This window comes from Amblyomma mixtum, chromosome 7 (assembly GCF_055824585.1).
Source record: "Amblyomma mixtum isolate Tamu chromosome 7, ASM5582458v1, whole genome shotgun sequence".
NCBI lineage: Eukaryota > Metazoa > Arthropoda > Arachnida > Ixodida > Ixodidae > Amblyomma > Amblyomma mixtum.
In genome coordinates, this window is record NC_143018.1 from 82157480 (window position 1) to 82183857 (window position 26378).

General features: G+C 45.5%; 2 protein-coding genes across 2 annotated transcripts in view; one reads left to right on the forward strand and one right to left on the reverse strand.

The window, feature by feature from the left end:
* mfr (ferlin family C2 domain-containing myoferlin misfire) overlaps positions 1-26378 on the forward strand; it is a 320505-nt gene that overhangs the window by 80374 nt on the left and 213753 nt on the right. The gene's annotated exons all lie outside the window — the stretch shown is intronic.
* Positions 17270-21645, reverse strand: LOC149336631 (uncharacterized). The gene is made up of 3 exons (XM_089554741.1): positions 20090-21645; positions 19010-19282; positions 17270-17720 (listed from the first exon to the last, which is right to left on the reverse strand). The coding sequence occupies exons 1-3, from the start codon at positions 21643-21645 to the stop codon at positions 17270-17272; spliced, it is 2280 nt and encodes a 759-aa protein (XP_089410867.1).

Genomic DNA, 26378 nt, shown 5'->3' on the forward strand with positions numbered 1-26378 from the left:
ACTAAACTTCACCCCGCCGCGGTGGCTCAGTGGTTACGGCGCTCGACTGCTGGCCCGAAAGACGCGGGTTCGATCCCGGCCACGGCGGCCAAATTTCGATGAAGGCGATATTCTAGAGGCCCGTGTACTGTGCGATGTCAGTGCCCGTTAAAGAACCCCAGGTGGTGGAAATTTCCGGAGCCCTTCACTACGGCGTCCCTCATAGCCTGAGTTGCTTCGGGACGTTAAACCCCAATAAACCTATACCATTACAAAACTTCTGTTAAAGTAGCATTTACTTCAAGATTTTTCTTTGCTTTGCTTGTCACTTTAACACACGTTTTGTACGGGGTATGCCGCATACCCTGCACAAAGCGGCATCTGTCGCACTGCGCACGCCTTTCTTCTCAGAGACCATTAAGGTACGCTCGCGGGGCAGCGCGTCGGGATGGCCGTCGAAAATTCAATGGCTTGGAGGTCAGTAGGCGTTATAACTTCTCACGCGAAAGAGAGATAAGGAAGCTTAGACAACTTATTTCTTTTTATTTTGTTTTTCTCTAAAAAAAGCTGGTCTGTGCACTTCGTTAAAATTCTGCCAATACTGCGACTGAAAAGTAACATAAATCCCAAAGTTTCCGCTCCACATCGGAATGATAAATACCCGCCGTCCCAAGCTTATGCAGAATAAAGGATCGACGGGGCTTGACATAGGTATAACAGGCCACTTAGTTTTTTGCCCCTAAACCTTGCGCGCGACGGCAGTTATTTCCCAGTTTGCTGACGACAACCCTGCAGTCCTAGGGAAAAGCTTTCATATCGATACTGCCGCGCTGCGATATTTCTTGCTCGAAACAGAATAAAAGAAACCAAGATCCAATGAAAAGTAAAGGTGAAAAAGTGCCAAGAAACTTTATATGATTTAGGAGAGTATGAAAAACGACTACCCACCCCGCCTTCCTTCAGACAGACAGCGGAAGAGAATTTTCGTTTCCGCTTGAAATCCATCGCGAAAAGTCCTTCCTCGCCATGTTTTCGGTGGAAAGAATGCAAACAGGCTTCTGATGAAAAATTTACCGTGGCGCACCAAAAAAGAGAGAGAGAGAAAAATCAACTAATACAAACCTGAAAAAGGAACTAAAACTTCGAGAGAACTGCCTCCGTTCGGTGAGTTCTGTAGAAAGTACGCACTGGTCGGTCAGGCAGTGGTGTCCAGTCTTTCGTCGCACGTAGAGCAAAATGCCTCAATTCGTGTTCAAAACAGTTCCCAGAAGCTGTTCTACTTTGAAAGAGAATATTTTTCGACCTAAAATGAGCTTGAGATGTTTGTCTAGCAAATCTTCCCCGGAAGGCGGGACACTGTTAACCGTATTCGAGAACTAAATTTCTCTTTCTTATTTTGACAGCTGCTTTAGCGTTACAGTTTGAAGCTGGAACGAAATTATATTGCGGCGGGAAAGATTATATTTACGGCTATTTACACAAGCGAAGGGAACAGCTGCGAGTGGCGCCGAGAACTCAGCGAGAACTTCGTTGTCGTCTTCGTCTTACTTCAGCTCGTGCAAGCGCTCATTTTCGTCGTCGTGTACCCGCTGCAATATATTCTTCTTTAGCGTTGAGGGCGGTCTTGTTTAAAATAACGCATTGCGCCTCCCTCTTGCCCGAGGCCGGCGGGCAGTTTGGAGAAAGGCAATTCTCATGTCGGGTGTCTTTATTAGCACCGGAGAGATGTGTTTAATGCGGGATTAATATCAATTTTCAAGATGTGCTTATATGCTCGATACTTTCAAAGTTTAGCCCACTTATTGCTTATGTTTAAGGTTAGTGAAACTTCGTAATGTGCTTTTTTTTGTCGACATCATAATCACAAGGCCCATGATTGCTTTTACTGCGTAACCTTTACGAAAAGGATGTTATATGCAACCGAGAAAAATATAAGTTTTGGCAGTTGGTTCATCGCGTGGCGTGTTTAACGGTACACTGAAGTGCTTTTTTTGAGAATTAGACGAGGTTCAAGGATATGAATCAAGGATATGATTCTAGGATAGGCGGGAGATTCAAGGAGGACTGTATATGAAGACTGCAGTAAACCATTCGAAGTTTCTCAGCTCTAGCAATTACAACGTTTAACGTAATCCCAGATTAAACCCTTGACGGTGGCAAGGCTTCTCCTCAAACATTGTGTTCTGCGGATAAACTTGATGATGACATCATGATGAGGAAGATTACGGACGCGGTGTCCTGTCCCACCCAATTCAGTGCCTCGTCGGATGTCGCCACACAATGCTCCACGTTTGCTTTCGGTGATGTTTGATCTCTTTTCCGAGCAAGCCTTCCTCCGTTGGAAATGTGACACCACCTCAAGATGCGTCATAATGCGCTGCGCTGTGCAAAGAAGTCTGAGGGCCCTCGCGACTTCATCGTCGGCGATTACTTCATCATTTGCAATGATAGCAGGATAAGGCTTCGCGTGCTTCTCTTGCGATGCTTTCAAGCTTGTTGTATCAGTAAACTTATCGCCCTTAATGTGCGGAGAAATTCGTGGCGCCAGGCGCTAAAAGATATCGCCATATGTGCGTGTCTACATACATAAGTGCCCATTCCTCCTAAACATTATTGCTGCTATATACAGGCATGCATTATCTTGAAGAAAAAAATTGCTACCACTTTTCTTTTCTACTTAGTTTTTTGATGACATGCGAAAAGAAAAACCTCTTCAGTGTAAAATTCTTAATTACCAAAATGAAACTTAAGCTGCTTTGTAGATTAAACGGCGTTACGAGAACACGGAGGCTCGAATCAATGTGTGGTATTAAACGACGATTTTGGGTAAAATTGTTCTTTTTCCCCTAAGCCAAGAATAAGCATGTTCATCGGTAACGGGAAAGAAATCGGAATGTAATAAGGAGAAACCAAGTGGTGCAACTTTTCGAATACGGAAAAACTAAAGAAAGCGTCTAGAGAAAACCCGTACTTCTGGCAGGGTAATGAATAATAAAACTGAAAAAGATACCAATTGTGCTTGTGGCTGATATCAGATTACAGCACCTCTCCTCTGCTTCTCACCCTACAGGAGCTGCCTTTTGTCTTCAACTGTTTCTTCAACTGTTCTGCAGCATGGAAAAATAGGATAAACCGTATTCTCAAGAATATAGCTAAGAGTGTCATCTATTCGATACCCCAAAAACAGCAAAGTGTATTCCTTTCTTCAGGTCTGCCTTCCTTTGACATTGGGTTCAAACAAATCACTGTACTCAGATATTTCTGGAACTCTGAATTTCGGTTCCACAACGTTAAACCAATCCCATTAAGAAAAGTTTCTCGATATATTGTCCCTGCAGTGCGAACTCATTTTGGTATGTCTATGAGGTCATATTATATCCCATGTATATTCAATGAGATGTCTGATAATGTTTTCAACTTGAACACTCGCAGACAGTTACGGGATGCTATTGCCGAGCTTGAACAGCTCTAGTGCATATGTTTTAATGTAGTACACAAAACAAAGAATTGATTTGGTAACAGAGGTTGTTGCGGCTGCCGGATGGCGCCCTACAAGCCCAATTGAGGCTATGGCGCGTCCGCGTCTTGTATTGTTTCTTTGGAGTAAATAAAGTATTTATTATTATTATTATTCATGTTGTTGTTGCCTTAGTGACATGGCATCCTAAACACAGTGCATTCTCTCAAGGCTTCCTGTTCATCTACTACCTCCTACTTTTCTTCATCATTCTCTTTAACAAGCTCATCCTCAACATTATACTCATCACTCTCTTCTTACATCATGAATAACTTAAGCCCATGGAAGGCCCGTATTAGTACACGGCAAAGCTTCGGCCTTTAATGCTCTGCCCGAGAAGTCTTCAGTTTGGACGCAGAAATGGGTGAAAAGAGTGATGCGCGAGGCTTAGAATGCATTTTAACCTTTAGAAAAGAACTTTGATATATATATATATATATATATATATATATATATATATATATATATTGTAATTACACTCTGCCGCTGCTGCAATTTTTAAAGGTATATGGCCCAAACAGAACATGAAAAATATGAAAAATTACTTCTGCTCGCACCACGAGTTGTGTATACTTTTTGCATTGTACAAATCGCCGCTCGCAGATACATTAACCCCAAAAATACACAAGGACTAAATTTCCAGTGCTGTGTTGATCGAATATATCATTCTCAAAAGACATTGAACGTTGTGCAAATCCCCCTTCGCTGTTGCATAAGGAGAATATCATACGAACAGAAAAATAATATCCTCTGGAGCACCCATGTGTTGACACACTTGATTTACAAGAGCTGTGGACTGTATTAAAAATTCAGGCGTTTGTTAAGCTCTGTGCCATTCGGGCGCTTTCGAGCGACAATTCCGCATGCGGCAGTCGTCTACGTTCCGCTGCTACGATGTGTGCCCACCACGAACGCAGAGACGCCTAACATAGTTTGTGATTAATTTTTCTCGACCTAGTTTTTCTTTATGTTTTTCCTTTCTTTTGCAGCTATCAAGTTCATCTTTTACCGTTCCCGTGCTCTACGACTTAGCGAGTGTCAGTCCAATCAGCGCCTCGGCGCCTGCAAGCGAGTTTGGAAAGAGCAGAAGAGTTAACAGGGACATAATGAACGCGTGAAAGATTCGCTGTTAAGCGTTCGCGATAGAAAGACTGGGCATTTGAAAACAACATATGGAGGGAGAGGTTTATCTATAAAAAATCTAAAGTGATTTAGGGAGCAATTTGACCCCCCTCATTTCAACGTTTTGTTTCTCGCTTGCTGGGAATGATGATAATGATGTGCTCAGGCTTAATGGCATATACCCACGGTGTAAATGATGATGATGATGATTATGTCCTCAGGCCTAATGGCAGAGACCCGCGGCGGGGGATAAGCCAGGGTGCATAGCAAATACAAACACACGGTGGGAATCTTCGCGATCAAAAACTTCCACCTTTTGCTGACGGCCTGTACACAGTTCTTTCTTTACCGTCACATTACTCTGTGGGTAGAATATAATAATTTGTGCCCTTCCTCTAATATTATCTTCTCACTTTAATTGCACAGTCCCTCCTGTGGCTACATCAGTATTTAATTGCAGAAACACTCCTGCATGCTGTACTTTCTGGGATGTGAACGGCGTCGTAGTACTTCGTTATCGAAAACTCTCGCGCTCACGTGCAGCCCAAACACGCTTACCTAATAGGGCCAGTGGCATAGCTCTTTGATCGGGAGCAATCCTCTGGTCGAAACGTTATAATTCCACTACGACTTCAACCTTGACCATGGTAAAGCGAAAACGAAGCGCTCCGTTTCGACCACGACGTTCCTTTGTCTAAATGGCTTCCCTTCTCCTCTTGTTACCGCAACAGATGCCTTGTGGCATGAGGATCAGCCTCGAATGAGGGAGGTCCCGGGTTCGATCCGATGAGCCACTGAGTACCCATCGGGTATTCGGAGCGTACACGCTGCCCCGGGCAGGGCGCTTGGCTGTTCTGGGATGAAATGTCTCGCTAATTGTTTCTTTGACCTTTCTCTATGCCGGCAAGTATCTTAGTCATGACTCTCTTTGGCCACGCAACTGTTTCATCATTAAAATCAGATCATCATCGTCATCTTATGGTGACTTTCTACATCCGCCACCGGAGCGAAAGCTGCCGTGGCGCGTTGCTAGTCACAGAAGACGAACCTTTATGATTCGAAAGAAAAATAAAATGAGAGAACGCAAGTGAAGTACTCAAGAGAGTAACAACACTGTAGACACCATGTTCCTTACTTTCCATCGATTTCCTCTACATTCTTCGTTACCGCATTGATGCTGTTCTGCCTTACTCTGTCTGAAAGAAGGCGAAGCATGCTTGCTGTTCCCAAGAACGCAGCGCACATAATCAAATGTTTCGCACTGTGCGCGGCTCACTATTTTCCCGCGTTTTTATTTTTTGGTTCACTCAGTCGTTCGTTTGAAAGCGGATCATGATTCCGCCACACTGTAGCTGTTCACTAACAACGACTCCTGAACGGCAGCCTTTCGCCTTAGAGAAGTCAGTTAGCCGGGGACACACACTGCTGCTTTTCACGGAAAAGAGTTCGCTTTGTTTTATTTCTCTGCACTATTAAAAAGCCCTGGGCGGATAAAATTTATCCGCAGCCCACCACTACAGCATGCGTCATGCTGGATTTAAATGAAGGCGATGAGCAACACAGAAACGTCAGGGCTGGCGCTGAACTGCACTGAGTAAGCGGTGTGCGCAGTGGTACTTTGTGGTGGTACAAGCAGTGGCACTGAACTCAATGGCATCAAGCACCACAGAAAAATAAACGAAGCATGTCTTTTATTAATAGAAGCAGAGAAAACGTGAGTGCGGTCTCGAGATGATGCTTCCGCTGTGTCGACATCGTCATCATCATCATCATCAGCCAACGTATACGTCCACTGCAGGGCAAAGGCCTCTCCCATGTCTCTCCAATTAACCCTGTCCCTTGCCAGCTGAGGCCACCGTATACTCGCAAACTTCTCAATCTCATTTGCCTACCTGGCTTTCTGCCGCCTCCTGCTACGCTCACCATCTCTTGGAATCCACTCCGCTACCCTTAAGGACCAGCGGTTAGCTTGCCTTCGCATTACATGCCCTTCTCATGTCATTTCTTCCGGATATCGACTAGGATGTCATTAAATTGCATTTGTTCCCTCACCCACTTTGCTCTCTTCGTGTCGCTTATTGTTGCACGCATCATTTTCCATTCCACAGCTAGCTATGTTCTCAAACTAACCTCAACGTTTTTTGTCAGCCTCTACGTTTGTGTCTAATAGGTCAGTACCGGTGAGATACAGTTGTTACGAACTGTCCTCCTGGAGGATATTTACGCCCTGCTAATTTCAGATCTTCTAATTTCACTCTCATGGTTAGGATGTGCGGTCACTACCTGTCCTAAGAAGTAGATTGATCTCGTTACTACTTCCAAGGCTTCACAGCCTATCGTAAACTACTGTTCTCTTTCGAGACTCTTTAACATTACTCTCATTTTCCGCAAATATTCTTTCGACATACGGCTTGCTTAATCCCATAAAAGAGTCGATACCTAAGCTCCACACGTGTTGTTTCTGAGTTCCTGGTCATCCTTGTCATTTATGCATTTCTTTAAGCCTCATGATGATTAGCCGCGTCGTTAACATAAAGACTTTTTGGGCTTCGAAGTCAGCGGTATTGCTTTCGCACGTAAAATCAATCAATCAATCAATCAATCAATCAATCAATCAATCAATCAATCAATCAATCAATCAATCAATCAATCAATCAATCAATCCATATATCTATCAATAAATAGATCAAATAAATTTAGTCAATCAGCCACTTGGAGTGGTAATGTAGCCTTTACAAGTGTAACGCAGCTCATAAATTGCTGTAATGATCCTACTTACTTTAAAAGAATTCAAGTTCTCTCATAAAAACAGAAATGCATGTGTACCTGCTGACGCAGAAGTCAGAGCGCTTCAAAAGAGCACCTAATGATGAGAACGTTTCCAGCTCCAACCGTTCCCATAGCATTAAATGCTTATAATGCATATCAACATCCGAAGTATTTAACACTGACTAAATATAACCTGGCTGGCTGTACTCAATGTCGCATGGTAAAGAGAACTTGTCTTGAGATCCATAAATAGTTATCAGAATACGGCTGGCAACGTGACTATGTTTTGAAAGAACAGTTGCACTGCCACTAAGTTTGAAACCTGTGGCGCTTTGCGAAATTATCGTGTGTAATAACATTTACATAGTCCTAAACGAGCGTCTCCGCAAGAGGTATATTCTACCAGCGGCGCATCTGTTAGCTATTTGGCTATCTTATCTTACCTCTAATCCGTGCGCATTATCTATTCTTTAATACATCCATGATAACCATCTTTTCGCCTGTTTTCATTTCTCTATACAGCAAGAGTCTCAGGTATGTAATCAATTGCTGATAAGCCCCGTATAGCCAGAGTAGAAGGCCAGCGGCAACTGAGCCTCTTCCGTGCCGGTTATTACACTAAGTAAAGCTACAGGCTTTATTCCAGTGATCGTATATATACGAGAGCCGGCTAAGCAAAGACGGTCATTGCAGTCGAAATGTCCTCGCAGTCCCTAGTTTTTAGCAAACTTTTCGCTAAAAAGCAGGGAAATCCTATTTCCCTTGCGCTAAAGGGAAATGAAGTAACTATGCGCTCCATATTCCCTCTCCTCTTGCCCTTCCGACTCAGTTTCCGGCCTCGTATCGAGCACAAGGGAAATTAATGAGGCGCCAACGAGTGTCCCATTGAGATCCATACGATGCTCGTTGCGGGCAGGCTGCACGCATAGTCTTTCTAGAACCGTGCAGCACTGCCGATGCTGCATGATATGTTTCGGCTGATTTCAGGGCCGAACTGTCATACATATTGTGAGTTGAGTGCTATTTGTGATTCGCTTGCGCCTCCTGTGCTACCTAGTTCACAGTTACCAATGTCACGACACCCAATCGTCAGTCTAGTCAATCTAAAAGTGTCAGCTTCACTGCGAACTCGGCCCCTGATCGGGCTGACGCTATCAGACCTCATAGCTTTTGTAACACTGAACGGTTTTTTGACGAGTCACAGAGCCTGCACATTAGTGGAAGGAATGATACTCTGTGCCTCGGATCCCACAAACGAATGGAACTTGCGAATAAGCACGTTCGGTCAGCCGCTTGATGTCTTGCATGAACGTCATTCAGATGCACTTGTTAGGCGGGAAAAACCTTGCCCGGATGGATTGTCCAGTGGCCGCGAATCGTCCTTTGCAGAACGGGCCAAGTTTGACCGGAGCACATGTTGGAGACTTTGGGAATTTGACAACGGGAGGGAATTGTCGTGTTAACGGTCCTTGTCTTCGTGTCACACTTATCGTGACTGATGATGCTACAGCGAACTCGTCGCATCGCAGACCTGCACGGCGGTGCATTTTGACGACTGCGACGAAACTTGGAGACGTCGTCTCTACGTAATGAGGCGGTATAGAACACGTTAGAGAAGCGGAACCATGCTGGACACGATGTGACCTTCGATTGCGGAACGTGTTCCTTTAACTGCCTCCGTAGTTTAGGACTCATTGTAGATGCGAAGGGTGTAATGATATACTTCTCGCAAACTGCGTCCTTGCGCAGTCTAGTGGAAAAGTTATGGAGTGTCTTTTATTAATGCTTCAGCTCTCCTCCCCGCAAGATGATCCTTGTAGAATGCAATTATTGTAATTATGTAATTATGTAATTATGTAATGTAATTGTGTAAAACATGTTGGAGTCATCCAAGGCCAAGGACGGCAGCCAAGCACAAATGAACTCAAGTGGAATGAAATCACAAACTAGGAAATATTCGTTTGCACAAAATGCATTAAAATGAAATAACAGCTCATGAAACCGCAGAAACAAATTCAAGAAAGCATATGCAGTACACTCAGTTTATATGCTACGCAGTAATTAACGAAATAATCGCAAAAATTATGCGAAGACACAAAACATCAAAATTTAGTAGGACGTCAGTAACGATTCATTACCTTCACTCTGGATATTGTGAAACAAACATTCGATTTTCTCCAAGTCACGTGGTACTTCATATTATTCTCCAACTACGAGTGTCCTTGAACGGTGATAGATGTTAAGTGAACCGGGCGAAATGGCGCATATAGAAATTCGAGAACAGATTTTTTTTATTTTTGTGCCATCGTGTGATGCTTATGAATAAGCATGGCCGTAATAGTAACTAAGTGGGCATGCATTCAAGGAATCATAAAGGGTATATTCATGTGTTCGCATGGTATTATGGACGATTCCAAGTACTAAAAGTAAATTATTTAGGACCCGCCACAACTACGCGCCTCCTTAGCTCGATGACGGATGGTAAACATGTTGTGCGCCTGAATAAAATATTAGGTCGCTATTGAAAATCTTGGGGAGATTCTGGCTAACTGATTTATCGCGTGGCACAAGAACCGCTGACGTCTGTTGGTCCAAACATGTACACCCGCAGCCATTTTTCACTAGGCGCCTGTCCCAACTGCGTTAACGGAAGATTAATGGAGTCGGCCGAGAGTCATTGAGGTACCTCTGCGACCAGACCCAGTTCACGCGCCTATACAGATTGCAGACTAAATAACCCAGGGCTCAGGATGATACAAGCGGCGTAGAATTGCTTGATTCCCTTCGTGAAAGCATTCCATGTTACTTTGTGGTAGTTTCGCGTCAAGTGAAGAAGGATGCCTTGTTTGTTTTTTAAAAGCCACGCAAGACACAGCCTTCTTTGGAAGGCGTTAACTGCGCATCCATCAGAAAGGATATTTCAGGAATAATTAAAAGGCTAAGGAGAGGAACATACCGTGAGTTTACGCAATGCACATCAGCTGTGAATATTTAGAGGAAAAAATAACTTAGAAAAATTTATTTTTGTTGCAGCGTTTCCATGCTGGCCAGAATGTGCATGAATGAATGAATGAATGAATGAATGAATGAATGAATGAATGAATGAATGAATGAATGAATGAATGAATGAATGATCATTATTTTCTATTCTCGAAAAGTGAAAGGAGCCCAGGCGAAAAGCGACAAGCTTGAGCTTGCCTGGGGTGTTGCACATCTTCGTACACATGGCACTCATTCGCATGATAGAAACTGTGAAAGCATTGAGAGACGGTAGTGTTCATACAAAGTCAAGAACACGACTGATAATTTTGCGCGAATAGTACAAGCAGTGTGGACGAATACACAAACCTGGTAAAACTGCAACAGAACGAATACAAAGTTTTCAGAAAAGTGACAAAAATAGTCAGCAGAGGAACAAACAGAAAAATGAAACTGGATCATGCGCTTAGAAGTTACCGCTTCAACTTCTTGAATTCAAATCCCTAATACGCATTGTGATTTTCAGTGTACGAATCACACCATGTAGCGTAAATCTTAAGCTATGCGTTCTGGTAGTAAGACATTTAATTTCATCGCCGAAAACACTTTCCATAAACTTTTGACAGCCAATGTAAATTTGACTAAGTTTCTATCTCAGAGCACTTCGGCTTTTAAAACGCAGTTTAACACGTATGGCAGGTTGGCGCTTCACTTTGATAGGCACGAGTTCCTACGTCTTTGCCCCGGCTTTCCCGTTCTTCTCTCTCTCTCTCTTTTACTAACATTTCGCACTGTTGGTAGCTCACTTTCGAACTCTCTTACCCTCTTCCATATTCAATAAGCTTTTAGCTCGTCAAGACCTCTTTTTTTTTCATTTGACCTCGACGTGATCACATGACGTCAAAGTTATGGCATTGAACTGTTGCAATGCCAGGCGCATACTACACCTCTGATGACCCGAATCGCGAACGAATTGGGTGCAAAATAAAATAAGAAACATTGTTTTCTTTGAAGACTACAGAACCTTATAACAGGTCAGTGGTTGTGAAACGCAAGTTGAGTACTTGAATGGGCAAAACGGCTCTATAGACTCCTTATGAGGAATTCCTTGCGACTTATTACGTAGCGTACGAGGTGTTGCGACACATAGAGTGTACCTCGATGAACGGCAGCCGATTTCGTGAGTCAAAGGACAGCCGTCATTGAATAGCCCGTCGCTCGCTCGCTCGCTCGGCGGCGGTAGTGCCGCGCAGTCCCTCATTTCGACCTTCTCGTCCTCTCGAGCTTTCGACCTTTCAGGAGGTCGGAGATCTCTCCTGTGATGAAGTGAGTTGTCTCTCTGGCAAAGGTCAAAGGTTGGCAAGGTCAAATGTAGAACCTTCTTCGCTGTGCCCTGCCCTATTAAGCGTACCACAGTTAAGCAGGTTGGAGTGTTGGTTTGGCTTATTGCTCTAAAAGCACGATGCGTTGCCAAATCCTAACTTCGCCGCTGCCTGAGCAGTCTTATTTCGTGGAGCTTCTTTCGGGGAGAAATAATTCTCATATTTGCGTGTGTTCTTCGTAGTGGTGATTGCCGTACTCGCTGCTGTAGCAGCAGGGGTATTGTTACTGTTGTTATAGTGTTATTAGTAGTAATAGGTACAGTAGTAGAAGTATGCGAATTCTCAGAAAGAGTGAATTTTAAATTGTGCTTTACTGCACTTGATGTTTATGGGAGCATAGCCAGCAACAAATAAACCAATAGTTATAAACCATAGCTCAAATTAAATTAGTTATAACTGACGGCGTCCAAATCCGTGGTACCAATATTTCTTATGGTAGCAGAAGCGGCAGTAGCCGTATTGATGTTGTTTGTGCCAGTGTTGAAAATAGTAGTAAATGGCTGCGAAAGTAAATAATATATATGTTCCGCAGAACGTGCAAAATGTATGCAGAAGCGATATCTGTAGTCTACATTGACGTATGTCATTTCTGACGCTAAATTATGACAGCGAGCGCTAGCTATGTAAACAACGTATCCCAGCACGATAAAAGGCAAGGAAAGTTGCTGAAAATATTTTATAAATATATTTATTTCGAAACAATGTTTTATTCCTTTTAGGTTCGTAACAAAACTGCAGGAAAAAAATCAGACTCTGCAACTCAATTTTTCTTTTCACGCAAAATGGTATCTCTCTTCCGTCTAGGTTCAACAAAGCGACCTTAGATGCCTGCACGTTCCTGTGATGGAAAGAATGCCCCTTGCTACGATCAGTAGTATGTGGGAAGAGAACACTTCCGCTGCCCGTGAAATGTTTAATATTTGTAATATGGGAAAAATTACTCAGCGTTCAGCCAAGTGGAGCCACTAGCAGGAAAAGTTAACCGCTTTCACACATCTTCCGTTCGTGCCCCACTGCGCACCGAAAACGTACCTCCCTTGGAAACGCATCTCCTGAAGCTAGCATTCGAATCTGTGCTATGTCTGGATTACCTGTTGTAAATAGAGCAGGTATACCATCCCGTAGTGCTTCTCTAAGACGGATCTCACATTGTGGCCTATTTAATCCTAGACGCTACTATGTCTGCTTGTAATACAGACTCCTCTAACATCCGGATGTGCTTAGAGTGGTAGTAGTGAGAGGGTTCCCATTGAACCCTACATAATACCTCGAGGTTTTTAACGTGAACTGATATCGCAGAGTACATGGGCCTCTAGCATTTCCCGTCCATCGAAATACGACTGCCGTGGCCGGGATAAAAACACCATCTTTCGGGTCAGTAGCAGAGTGCCATAACCGCTGAGCCACCACGGCGGCTGTTAAACGTTGGTGACTGTTGCGGCTACACTCCAAACAGAGAGCAGTTAGAAGGTAGTAAGCAGTCCTCCATTGCACTCTTTTTTTTTTCAAAGGGAGTGCGCTAAAGGACAGCTATCTCCCATTTTGCTCGTGTTTAGAGTGTAAAGACACGGAAATGTGCTCTTGAATTTCTGTCCTGCATACCTTGGATTTTAACACTTGCGCTGAATCCCAGTATTAGCAGAAACGGCATTTAGCGAGTCATACTTGCTGAACAAGTAGTAAGTTCAGGAAGTCTCACGTTATATATGATGCACTGCCCTAAAGTACCGATACGAAATTACACATGAACCAGCTATACTTTGCTCAGCCACTGGCGATAACACATGCACTGTGCTTGAATAAAGATTAAGTCGCTATCGAAAAGCTCGCAGAGGTTTTGGTCAAACTGACTTATGGCGTGTCAGAAAAAGCGCTGACATCTCTTAGTCCGAACACGTGTCTCCGCGACAATTTTTCACCCGGCCGCCTGCAGGAACTGCGTTAAGGGATGATTAATAGAGACTGCCGGGGGCCATCGAAATACCTCTGCAGCGAGCCGCAGTTCATGCGTCTACAAAGTGAAGAAGAAAACCACCATGGGCTCTGAAGAAAGAAAATGCGAACAATAGCTCAGTTCCCCTGGCGAGACAATTACAGGCTACTCTGTGCTAGTTTCGCTTTGGCCGAAGAACTATATTTCTTTTTGTTATAAAAGAATGAAGAAGAAGAGAGTCTGGCAGGCTTTCTTTAGAAAATAGGAATTGAGGAAGAGGAAAGCTGTTGCAGAAGAAATTGAAAGGACAGGGATAGGAACACGCACTACAAGTGTGCTAAATTGTAAAGCATTGGTCAGAAGTTGTAGCTCAAGGGGTTTGCCTACCCAACAACTCGGGAGAAAAACATTTTTTCAAGGGAAAATTGTTTGTAGTCCCATTTTTTTTTTACGGCTGTAAAATTTCACTATAACAATCAATAAAGTCACAGACGTCCCCTGCGCAGGGATGCACTTGTTTTTGCTATTAACGTCTTTGATAACGTCTAAAACTGTCCCTATTGGTTTTCTATGGCAGCCTTAACTGCTCGATGAGAGTGACGGAAAAACTTTAAAAGACAGATCTTTTGGCAAATCGAAGGAGTTAGTCATTACCTTCCATATTTTTGTATCAGTTTCTTCGCCTAAGTCAGGTTTAATAAATATTTGCCTTTGTTAGTACGTTGAAGATCTCACCGGTACTCACCAACGGGGCAGAAATGTGGAGGCTAATGAAGAGGGTAAAGCTTATGTTAAGGACAACGCAGCGAGCTATGGAAGGAAAAATTATGGTTGTAACGCTAAGAGACCGGAAGCCGGCAGAGTGGTTGAGGGAACAAACGTGGGTTAATGACATCTTAGTCGAAATCAAGAGGAGGAAATGGGCTTGTGCAGAGCATGTATTGCCAAGGCAAAATAACCGCTGGTCCTTAAGGGTAACGGAGTGGAATTCCAAGAGAAGGCAAGCGCAGCAGATTACGGCAGAAAGTTAGGCAGGCGGATGAGATTAAGAAATTTGCAGGGATACGTTGGCCCGAGCTGGCATATTGACAGGGTTAATTGGAGGGACATGAGAGAGGCCTTTGCGCTGCAGTGGGTGTAGTCATGCTGCTGATGATGATGGCGGTTCTGTATTTTGAAGCGAGCTTTTATAATGGGGCAGATTGGTTTGTAAAATAACCCTGTGGATAACTGCATTCTATTATTTTTCTCAGTGCAAATTGATCTCTGGCTATTTCCGGCTATGTTGATGTTTTTTCGGCTGGAAAAGAGGCAATTATAGCCGCCAAAAATTAGAATTCAAAGTGGCCTCGCAGGCAGATTTAAACTCGTAACGTCATCATCGCGAATGATGAGTTTCCACCGTTTTTAAGGGAATTGCGGTGTAGCGCAGCTCCGTGATCCGAGTCTCCCGTGACAATGAGCGCATGTTGCTTTCGAAATTCGCCGATAGTGGCGCCACTCGTGATGAGGTATTTGGCCCTTTCTAGCTTATAAAAGCTCCGTTTCCAGTGAGAGTGATATCATTGAGATTAGGACGCGGTACCCTATCGGATGCCCCAACTTCTCTCCGTCGTCAGGCTCGCTTTAAATCATTACAGACCATTCACGCGTGCGAGGTGTGCGCTCTGCATTGAAGATAACCAACTCCGTCTTCGGTCTTCTTGTCCAAACCCCCGCTTCTGTCATTTACAGAGCTATTCGACTCTCACTGAGTCATTCCGGCACCCACCTGCCGTCTTGCATATTTGATTAAACTTTTATTTCCTCGGCGCCTTTGTATGAACGCAAAATATAATATTGTAGTTTGGCACTTCCTGTCTTTCCTTACCTTCTAACGGAATACTATTATTATTATCACTTTTGTTATAATTAGTTGAACTATTCAACTATGGCCATGCCGAGCTGATGGAACATTTTCAAGGGCACGAGCGCTTTACGAAACGGGCGACGCTTTAAAAAAAAATGGCATTTTCAGCGAAGGCTACTGAACCTATACGTAAGTGGGCAGTTATGAAGCACGTGTATCAAAGGAAAAAATGGCTCTGCAGACTCTATCAGCAATTTCACACGACCTACTGTGGAGTGCGCTAGGTGTTTCGACACACTGAATGAATGCGCCTAGGGGAACGGAAGCCAGTTTCATGCTGCAATGGGCACTTTTCGCTGAAACGCCCGTCGCTCGCTCGCTCGGCGGCGGAGGGACGTAGTTCTTTCGGTGCACCTCGAGCTCCCCGCAACTGCTGCCAGTTGTCTCGCTCGCAAAAGGTCAAAGGTCAAACTGACGTAGGGGTTCACTGCCCTGCTGTGTCCTCCATTGTTAAGTAAGGACAAGAGCGACGACTGCTCGCTACGCTCTGCGCTGCCGAAGCCACAGCTGACTAGCCGGTTGTGCATAGCTGCATTAAGCGAAGCGTTTCACATGAGACAAGCCTGTGAGTGGCCGGTATACCTGGTAATAGTGGTCACAGCAGCAATTACTGATATTAGTAATAGCGGAGAGAGAGAAACACTTTCAATAAAAGCAGAAAATGTAGCAGTTAGTTGTAGTAGTAGTAGTACTAGCAATACTAATAATAGCAATAGTAGTCTTAGCAGTGCGCTTTCTTGTCATATGTAGATATTGTGCATGATCATGGCCACCCACTCTTGCCCAAGACATTGTATAAGGTTGGCAGTACCCGTAAAATAAATAAATATATGACGCTTAAGTTCAGTTTACATAATCTCTTAACGGCTCATTGTCAAGCCAATAATTCCTTGGCTACGCATGGTTGAAAAGGAACGGATAAGTGCGACGTAAGGTGAAGACGTGAAGAGGAAACACCCTTTCTTCCTAGAAGCAGTGAATCAACTACACCAGAAGTATGCCTTGCTTTAACACATTATTTTTCTGCCGCATGTACAGCTTCACCAAAAAATGGCATGGGCGACATAGTCGTTGGTCTGCGCCATTGCGACTGAAAGGCCCATTTTCCCCAAGTATTTCACTCCAGTGAAGCCGTGGCTAAAGGAAAACTGCTTCCTGTCGGAAGGCCGGTAGGTACCCAGTCAAACCAGAGATAGAACTCCATCCCTGCGGCGTGCAATGTTAGGCTTCGTGGAATCAGGCTCGCCGGGCATTGAGACAAGACTAATCGCCCTGAGACTTTTGAATCACAGCGAAGCATTAGGAAAAGTTTTATTTATTTTAATATATAACTCAATATAACGATACAGACAGGCATAACCATAGTGAATGAATGCAGTAGAGAGATAGCAATATCAGGCCAAAGGAAGAGCGCTCCAACCAGCACCACTAATATATAGCGGGTGTCTGGTTGACCCACGTTAGCTTAGGTTGTCCCTCTTTGGTATAGAGCTGAAAAATTCATTCCGCACGAACATAAAAGGAGAAAAGAGTATACAGGGCAAGTCACATACTAAAATAAACGACAGTACGCGCGAGCACGTACGCACGCACACATACACAATATGTACAGTTATCGCACTGTATTTGTATCCAATTATAGCGAGTTATAGCCAATTATACCGCACATTAGGGCGGAATCAATCCAAGCTCGGTCTCGCTGCCTCGAGATAATCTTGGGAGTCGGTGAGGACCGTGGAACTGCGCGTCGCTTTGGCAGTGCGGTACCCGCGGCGGTCTCGCAGCAAGCGCGCAGCGGCGAGTCCAAAAAGTATTCCCGGCAAGTGCGCGAAGCTGGAGCCACCCTGTGCGAAGTAGTGCAAGTGCATCAGCTCGAAGAGTACGCCCGGCCAGAAATGCACTCCGATGGGCAGCGAAGCGATCTGGTACTCGGCATCGGGTCGCACGGTGTACAGGACGGCCTTGAGGGCGAGCATGGCGCCGACGAGGTCGCAGCTGCAGTCTCCCACGTGCGGAGCCGGAGGCGGCAGATCGCTACGGAAGGCGAGCAGGTGCTTCCAGAGGACGAATTTCAAACCGTCTCGGCACGTGTTGACGGCTAGCAGTAGAGCTGGGGCCAATGTCAGAAACCTGCAGGGATTTTCGGAGTAAACCTCATTGTGTGGTAGAGTTCATTGAAGATAATAACCCCAACATAACATCTACAGTCAGGGACAAAAGTCTCCGGACCACGTGTTCCTCTAACGAAGCCGATAGTTCCGCTATTAGTGGGCGGCTGGAGACCACATGTGTGGAGGTGAAAGTTAAATTTTTGTTCTTTCACCTCCACAAGTGCGGTCTCCAGCCCCTGTCTAATAGTAGAGCTATAAGCTTCGTTTGAGGAACACGTGGTCCGGAGACTTTTGTCCCCGACTGTACGTAAACGCTGAGAGAGTTGTCCGATTATTGTAGTGATCCTGGGTTCTAGCCTCATACCAGGGTGAATTCTCTTGCAACTAGGGTTTGACAAGCTTTCATTAGAAGCCCTACGGCACCAATTAGCCGAGTGTTAATTGTAGGCATTTATATTCGTGGCGGAAAGTGGCACGCGGGGCAATGTGAGTAAAATATGGCTGGGGTTTAAAATCATTCATTATTCATATGCAGTCATCTCGCGGTCTGTTTACGCACTTATAATTAGGCCCTGTAATATCACGCAGTGAAATGAATTTCGCCCGCATGTCAAGTTGCCGCTTGGGTAGTCTGCGGCCTTCATTTCGCGTGTGCTTTTTATCTAGCGACCAGTGCTTTCAGTGCACCCGATCAACAGGAAGGGTCAGCTGACGGACACTTTGCCTCTTGCTTTACCACATATGCTTATGATATATGTTGTCGGGAAACAGCTATTATTGTGAAGGGACGTCGTTTGTGTCGACGCCGTCGTACTTTCATAAAAGGCTGCGTTTCTTTTTATTCAAAAATGCCCAGCGCTGTTTTCTCAGGTGCAGAAACGTGTACAAACGAACGCTTCTGGCTCTGCTTGCTTTTTTTTTTTCATTCTACCTGAAAGAATGCCGGCTCCACGAACAGCGAGGCCCACAACAAGCAGAACTAATTTTTTTTTTGGTAAGCAACTCTGTGGGCAGAACCAGAGGCTTTCGAGGTTACAGCCTTCTTTCACAAGTCCACGGGTCACTGTGCGAATGCCTGCAGTTTTTTCTCGAAGAGTGCGGTAGCGTTAATGTCGTGCTCCCGCCGAACCAAAAGTTTTCGCATAGTGCGGTATCAGAGCCATGGATGGCGAAGAATGTAGGAACAGCCTCGCCGCAAACTGCGATCTTAGACAAACTGAGTGGCCTGCGCGTTATGCTAAGAGACAGTGCTCACGGAAAACGGGAGCTTTAAGGCTGTTTTGGCGAAAGCAGTCGGTGAGCTCTCACCGATAGTGTCCCAATTGTTGTTCAAGCCTCTGACCGACCGCCAAAAGCGACAGAAGCACGTAGGCCAGCTCGTAGACGTTGCCCACGTACAGCGGTGAAAGTACGAGCGGCCGCCAGAAGGGATGCCTGAAGGCCAGTTTAGTCGCGTTCATGGCGGTAGTCCCGGCGTAGGGTCCGTATAGATGGGCACTGACGACGGCTGCCACGAAGAGGTACGTTATGGGTGTCTTGGGAGCCGAGGCGAGATAAAGGTGACGACGGGGATACGGAATACTGCGAAAGTACATGAAGAGCAAAAAATGTTGAACGGTCAACAAAAGTCACAGGTACATCTAGGCAACGTCTTGTGGACGTCACCAGAGCACACACTGTCAGGCTACCTGAAGTCAGGGATACATCCCCTCAATGGCGCCTAAAGTCACTTATACATTCTCTCAATCACAACAGGAAGTCACGGAGCCAACTAGTGAAAGCCAAGCGGAAGTCACAGATACACATCCCGAGCGGCACCCTATGTCACGGTTGAATAATACCTGTATGCGAGATAAAATAAAATGCTAGAATCGACCCGCGTACTCCTTTCTACATCTGATATACGATAGTGTGAGCTCCCTATGTTAAGGCTTTTCAGTGAAGTGCTGCGGCTGAAATATTTTAAATAATGAGTATTAGGCCTGGGGTGCTTAGATCAAACAAGGGTTCATATTCACCACCAGGTAGCTCCACCAAATACTTGAATTCCAGTTTATTCTGAGTGTGCGTCTACTATTCTGGTTAGCATGCGATTTGATTGATTACTTAAATTTATTTCTATGTATGTTACGTGAAATTCGCAGAGTCAGTGGCCCCTCGAGATCTGTATAGCGTATGAGGCGACGGTGAGTATGTAAATAACCTGCACAAAATGTTTTGCGTCTCAAACAGATGCACTCAAACCGTCTCGCTCGTGCTTGGTCGAAGACAGAGTGCCGTGTAGTTTGCGAGCCTAAAAATTATTCTTTTCTCTCAGTGATGTCTCAGTTAATCATTCGTTAGAATTTGAACGGACAACGACACAGGTTAAGACTTTAAGGAACTTACCCGATGACAAGCTTTCCCACCGCCGTCTTCACCAGTAAAAGGCCCACAAGAAGTCCGCTGACCATAGGCAATAAGTTCCACTTTGACGACACCAATAGGAGAAACAAGTCTATCGGCATGGGAAGGTCGTACCTCATGTTCATCTCGGCTTCACTGTAGTGAATCGTGGCCTTGCTGAAGTGTTCGTGATTGAGAATGCCCAGTGCCACGATGACGCCCGCTAAATTGTGCGTGCACATTGTTGCTACGCAGGATATGTGGGTGGCGCGGTAAACAATTTGGAGCACCCCAACGTTGATGAGGCCTACCATGACGGTCACGATAGTCACGACGGCGACAAAGTAAGTAGCACCGAGGGCTCCCTCTAAGATAAGCCCCTTGAAGAAAAATGACACGGCGTTCGACGCCAGGTGGTTCAAATCCGCGTGGTGGAACGCGGCGAGGACCACACGCTCCCAACGTCCCTCATCTACTATCGTGGCCATGCTGGCGCATCGATCGGGGTAGTGCTTATGCAGGAATTTCCAGTGGGCGTGTAGGAGGAGCCACGTGAGAATCAGAGTGGCCCACGGCAGGCATGGAGTGGGGAAGACGTCATCGAATTGGGAGGTTTCTTCGAATTTAGAGTGGCTTGCGGTGGATCCCTGATCGGGTGACTGACGGCTACCGGTGAAGAAACCGAAGGGAACCAGAGACCGAGGGCTTCCAACTACCGACGACACTTTTTTGATGGCAGCCGCTATCCAGGGTACAAGGGCCCTGGGACTCCGTTGAGTCTGAGAAGGAGGTGTGGGCAGCCGTTCACTGTTCACTTGCATTGCTAGAGACCGCGTCTTCCCAGGCGAGCCAACTGGTGTCGACGACTTTAGGATGCCTTCGGAGTGCACTTGCTTCAGCTGGGCGGGTGGCGGGACCTCGTCCGTGCCTGCACCGGTGGAAGGCCACGTCGACGATAATCGGTTGACTGCCGTGAGTGAGAAGGCCTTCCCCGAAGATGTCGGAGACCCGAGCTCTGAATCGATCGATTTTGGACTCAAGGCAACGTGGCTGTCGTCAAGGAAACTCGGTTTAGAGCTTGTCGGAGACACCTGCTTTGACCTCGCCCCTGGATGGCGCCTTTTGCTCGGCGAATACTGGAGGGTAAGCGATCTGTACGTGCCCGTAGAAGAGTCCGGCGTCTGAGACGCCTCCGTGACGAGCTCGGGACGCGACTTTGACGAAACAGAAGGTGCTGGAAGGGGTTCGGACTGTTGCTGCTGCACGGAAGACGTGTTGCCAGTTGTCAGACCTAGGGAGTGCAGAGACGCGTCGGACAGTCCGGTGCCCATTGTGGGGGAGCTCCCGCGCTCGCCATCCTTACTGGGTTTGTCAGGTGCCGCGTCAGGTGCTGCTGCAGGTGTGATCGTAGGTGTCGCCGCGCTTATGCCTGCTTCTGTTCCATCCGGTGGCTGCTCAACGTGACGGGCCGCCGCGGTCTCTTCGCTTAAGCCAGACGCACCTTCTGTTCCATCCTTGTTCGTGACTGGTGCGTTCTTGGGACTGTCCTGACTTGACATTCTTCAGGTTCGCGTTGACGCCCGGAGCGGTGCTGCTATACCTTTTGCTGGTCGTAGTAGTTGTTTGTCGTCCTATTCGGAGGTTGTGTCCACCCGCTGCTTATTTGTACTGCCTTTCTGATCTCCTTTCCCCTGTTCGAACGTACCCCAGCTACCGCTCCTTCGCTGTCTGCGACCACCCCTTGCTAGCTCTCTGTCACTTCTTCTTCTCGGCGCTGGCACGAGTACTCAAGCACTAGAAGAAAGCAGCCCTACTGATGTTGATAGTATTCCTTTTTTTTTAAATTCGAGATGTGTGCTATTAAGCATTAGTTGAGAAAGGGGGTATGGAATGCGGGAGATTTAAAGTTAAAAGAATGGCGCTAAGGCAGATTGGAGGAATATCTGCATGCCGAATGTATTTTCGGCTTGCATGGGGTGGGATCGAAGGCCAGTTTTTTACAATCGTTTCACTCCACAGAATTAGAGCCTCAGGCGAGATAGAAACTTGCGTCCCTTGTAAAACTGGCGGCTATACCCTGTGATGCTGGGGGTAGAAAACCGAACCTCCCGAATATGGCGAACATCTACCCGTATGCGTTGTGGAAAGGATGAGGAAGAGACACGAGAGCACACGTACGAAAGACTTGAGAACGTGAAAATAGGCGGGTTCGCCTATCAGGCCGAGCCCCTGAACGTTACATTGTTTGGAAACGTTCGAAAAGAAGAAGAGCTCTGTTGATGGTGTTAACGGGGCCGCGCTTAGAGGAAGGTAAGGACCGACGAGACAATTGCAAAGCAACGCGACGCTCAGAGACAAGAGAACTCAGCACCTTTTCAGCATTCAGCTTGAATAGCTGGCTTGCGCCGATACCACAGAAGCCGTTATGTTGGCGAAATAAAACCACAGTGAGAACCTGGATGTTTCTATGGTACGCTTATGTTACCTGCTCTAGATCGCGCTTTGAGCTGTGGAATCTATGGGTGATTCATGATCACGGCATTCCTGACGTCACGAGTATGCCATCTATAAGCTGCTTTATATTTTTCTTTCTTTCCGAATGTACATGTGCTAAATGACAATGACAGCGAAATGAAAAAGGAGAAGAAAGCATTAATTTATATTGATATCTTTATAGTGTTGCTTAGGAGGAACTGACTTTTTTCTCTTGTTTATATGTTTTTTAACGCTGTATGATAATCACTAATCTCCATTTCTCTCACAGAGTATACACACCATTACTCAGGCTCTCAGTAATGAGGGTCTAAGTCCAGGTATAATGGATCGGTTTAAATTAAACGAAAACTGAGCTATCTACTGAATTACGCGAGCAACTGCAGGTTTTCAAGGTAAATGACGTTGACGGTTATGCTCCCGGAATGAGTGGGAATTAGTCTTCGAAACATACGAGAGCAACAGGTTCAAAAAGAGGGACTATTAGGGGATTGGGATGGACATCGTTTAAAGCACGGCAAGCATGTAGTAAGATCTTACATTATGGACGACTGACAAAAATTAAGGAAAACAGGTAGGTCGTTAAGATCATTCGCTGTTTGCAGGAAAAGAGCGTTAACTCACATGGCGTAAAACAAGCTGACCATCAAATATGCGGAAAACGAGTGTATCGCGATTTTGTCCACGCAGTGAAATAAATAACAAAGATGCTGACCGCGGGAATGACGCTCTGCAATAATTCAAGCATGATGCGCTACTTTTTGCTTTTTGAAATATCCTTGTTCAGTCTTGTTCCTCAACACTTCTCACGCTCAACACTGCTTTTAACTTATCTCATGCACTAATAAGGTTTCTATTAAAACCACACAGAGCCCTCTTGAATATGTTGCATAGGACGATTGCTCCTTAAATGTTCATCTGATGAGCACGGCTCCTACTGAAATCGTATAAGACATGAGAGGTATGCTATATATAGACATTGCGTACGGAATAGTTTGGAATTTCTGTGGACTTTTTAGAGCGTCATGCACAGCGCATGGACGTAATGTCGTAACGTGGAAGCTATCCGTATACATTCTCATCAACGTGCGAAAAACTGATCTAGAGTGCCCGTACTGTCGAATATTATCTATATTTTTTTGGAATACACTACCTCATAGCAGCGCGGCTTATTCGGAGTATTTTAGTGGAGATGCTCTCAGCAGATTGAGCCCAACCGGGCCAGACTAGCAGGCTTAAAACAGAGCATAAGTTGTCTCTTTACTGCGCTTAGCAGCGTAGGTTGTAATTGTTTTCTGGGTGTACATACATATGTTAGGGTGGGCTGTCTAAAAGGAAAGTAAAATAATAGAGCCCGGCCCGCACCGCTTAGAGCACAACGGGCTTAAGGGTGTACATACAGAATATAGTGTGAGGTTGTAAAAGACAACCTCTCCCGCTCCACTAATGTACCGCGGGGGGGGGGGGGGGGGGTGTACATACAGTAGATCACTAGCACTCACTTCTAGTAAACAACGCACGAGTTGTACCGCAAGAGATTTCGTGATGTAGTTTAGTTATCACGTCTCGCTGTCGTAAAAACACTTGTGTTTTGACATGGCAAAGACAAAGTTAGATGCACCTATCACACCCCCACCCTTTACTAGATGAAAGTGAACTAGAGGAAATATTATTGGATAGGAAAGCAGTCAGAATCGGGCCAACAGTTAGGCTTAAAGAATGCTTGAGCTGCTATGCTCTTGACGCTAAAAAAAGAAAATACAGATAGAAAAGGGGTACATTTAGAGCGTTACCCACATTTGCATTCGACATACCCCGAGTATACCGACGCTGGATAAGTCTACTTGGTGGGTGGGTGAGGCGAGGAGGAACGAATGGTGCTGAGGAAGAATGGGCTATATCCCCTGAATGCAGTCGGATCGTTAAGTGAGAAGCGGCGCCAATAGCGGCCGGCAGCCGCCTCTGCCACTTTATACACATATCGACCCAGCCCTGATGTGAGGCTCGTCGCATCCCCCCCCCCCCCCCTCGTTTTCACGGCATGCAAAGCCTAGCCGAAAGATCGGCGCTGCTCGCACGCATTACCGTCATTACGGGTCGTCAAGTCCCTTGTCTCGTCCCTTCCCGAACAGGCACCGTCGCTTATAGTACTGAGAGGGTTGGACAATAAAGACGCTCCTTTTCCCCCTCATCCTAGGAGAAAAATCAGCGAAGCGATTAGGAAACACTTCGAAGAAGTGTTTTTTTCCTTGCCTCGCGGGCTTGCCCTGAATCGTCCCTGAGAAGTGGTGTATAATATTCGATCAAGAACAGGACGATGAAGAGTGTGCGTGTGTGTGGGGGGAGACAGGTGAAGAGAAATGGAGCAAAACTCTCCTCTTCAGAGGAACACTGCGCTTGACAGTGGGTTTGACGTGTCTCGGCGCCAAGTGTTCGAGTTCCTGCCCAGAAAGAACGTCCCCTACTCGATCGCTAAACCGGCAGCTCACAACTGACAAAGACAAAAGGAATCGAAGCTCTTAACAAGCTTTAGATCGCACAATCCTTTGGCTCAGAGGTGTCTGTGCGCTCACCTGCTTTCTTTTACTGCCAAAGAACCTAGGAGTTGTGAAGGACGGAGAAATTTATAGAATAAATGGAGTGAGGCTAAACCTCAAAAAATGCTGCGGGCAGTGGCGACCGAGTAGGAGGGTGGGGGAAGAGAGTGCTGATGATTTTTGTTTCCCGTGATTCTGAGATGCGAGCGAGCTAGCTTAGTGACGTTAAGGTCGCGAAGCACGCAGATATCTGATGCTGAAGATAGCCTACCCAACTATTGTGTTCTAACCAACTTCTTCACTCTCGAACTATGGTGTTCCCTCAACAATACTCATACTTCTTCTAATTCTTCCTCCTCGCTGTATTTCCCTCACTCAATTGCCTCTGATTTCTTTACTAAATCAATACTCTTCACTGACTGGCCTCATTACCTAAAACGAAGTAACTCACAAAGAAAAGATCGGCTTGCACCCAGAGTTGGAAAACAGAGCATGTTTCGCAAGTTGCTTTCAGGAAAATGCAAAATAGTTTCGATCTGCTTGCGAGCAATCAAACTGTGTATAGAGCTGCCGACCCGCTTGCATAAAAACCCCCATTGTTATTCCGTATAAAAGGCCTAGCTGTAAAGAAGTAAGTGCAGGAAGTCGCATGATGTTCCAAGCAATTTCAGCATACATTCTTTAGCAAAATAAGAATGTAGAGCGCTGTGAGTTCAAGAACCTTCGTTTTACAATTCAGATTTTCACTTCTGAGCCCAGAGAGAACTACGAAACCCCTAATGTCATTAAGTCCCAGCTAGACTTCAGTATCCCTAGCGAGGCAATAAACGCGTCTCAAATGAAGGAGATATCTTTCTGCGGTTTTACAAAGGCAGCAAAATAAAGTAGAAGCGTCACATTATTATCTAGCGGGCATTCAGCACCACAATGTTACCTGTACGGTTATTATTTTTGTTTTGTAATATGTAACACTGCTTATGCTACACAACAAAGTACATTGTGGTGGTAATAGAAAAGAAGGTCCCAAAGGTGAACTGTTTGCAGGACCCCTTGCTAAAAAGTGCGTTAAGTACTTTCATTGGTTTCAGATATGTTTTGCGCAGTTTTTTTCAGATGCTCTGCTGAAGTCGATAAATACAAGTACTGCGCACCAGCCGTTATTAAGCTTGTGGAGGCCAGTGTTGAGGTCGCCCAGGAGGCGACCACGGCCACGTTTATTTGAGGCTGCCTTAGAAGAGGTAGCGACAGAGCAGCAGCGGCAG

Coding starts and splice junctions, on each gene's coding strand:
- LOC149336631 (XM_089554741.1), bottom strand. CDS start 21,645: ATGTCAAGTCAGGACAGTCCCAAGAACGCACCAGTCACGAACAAGGAT. Junction 19,283..20,089: donor GTGGGAAAGCTTGTCATCGG/GTAAGTTCCTTA, acceptor GTACTTTCGCAG/TATTCCGTATCCCCGTCGTC. Junction 17,721..19,009: donor CAACAATTGGGACACTATCG/GTGAGAGCTCAC, acceptor AAATCCCTGCAG/GTTTCTGACATTGGCCCCAG.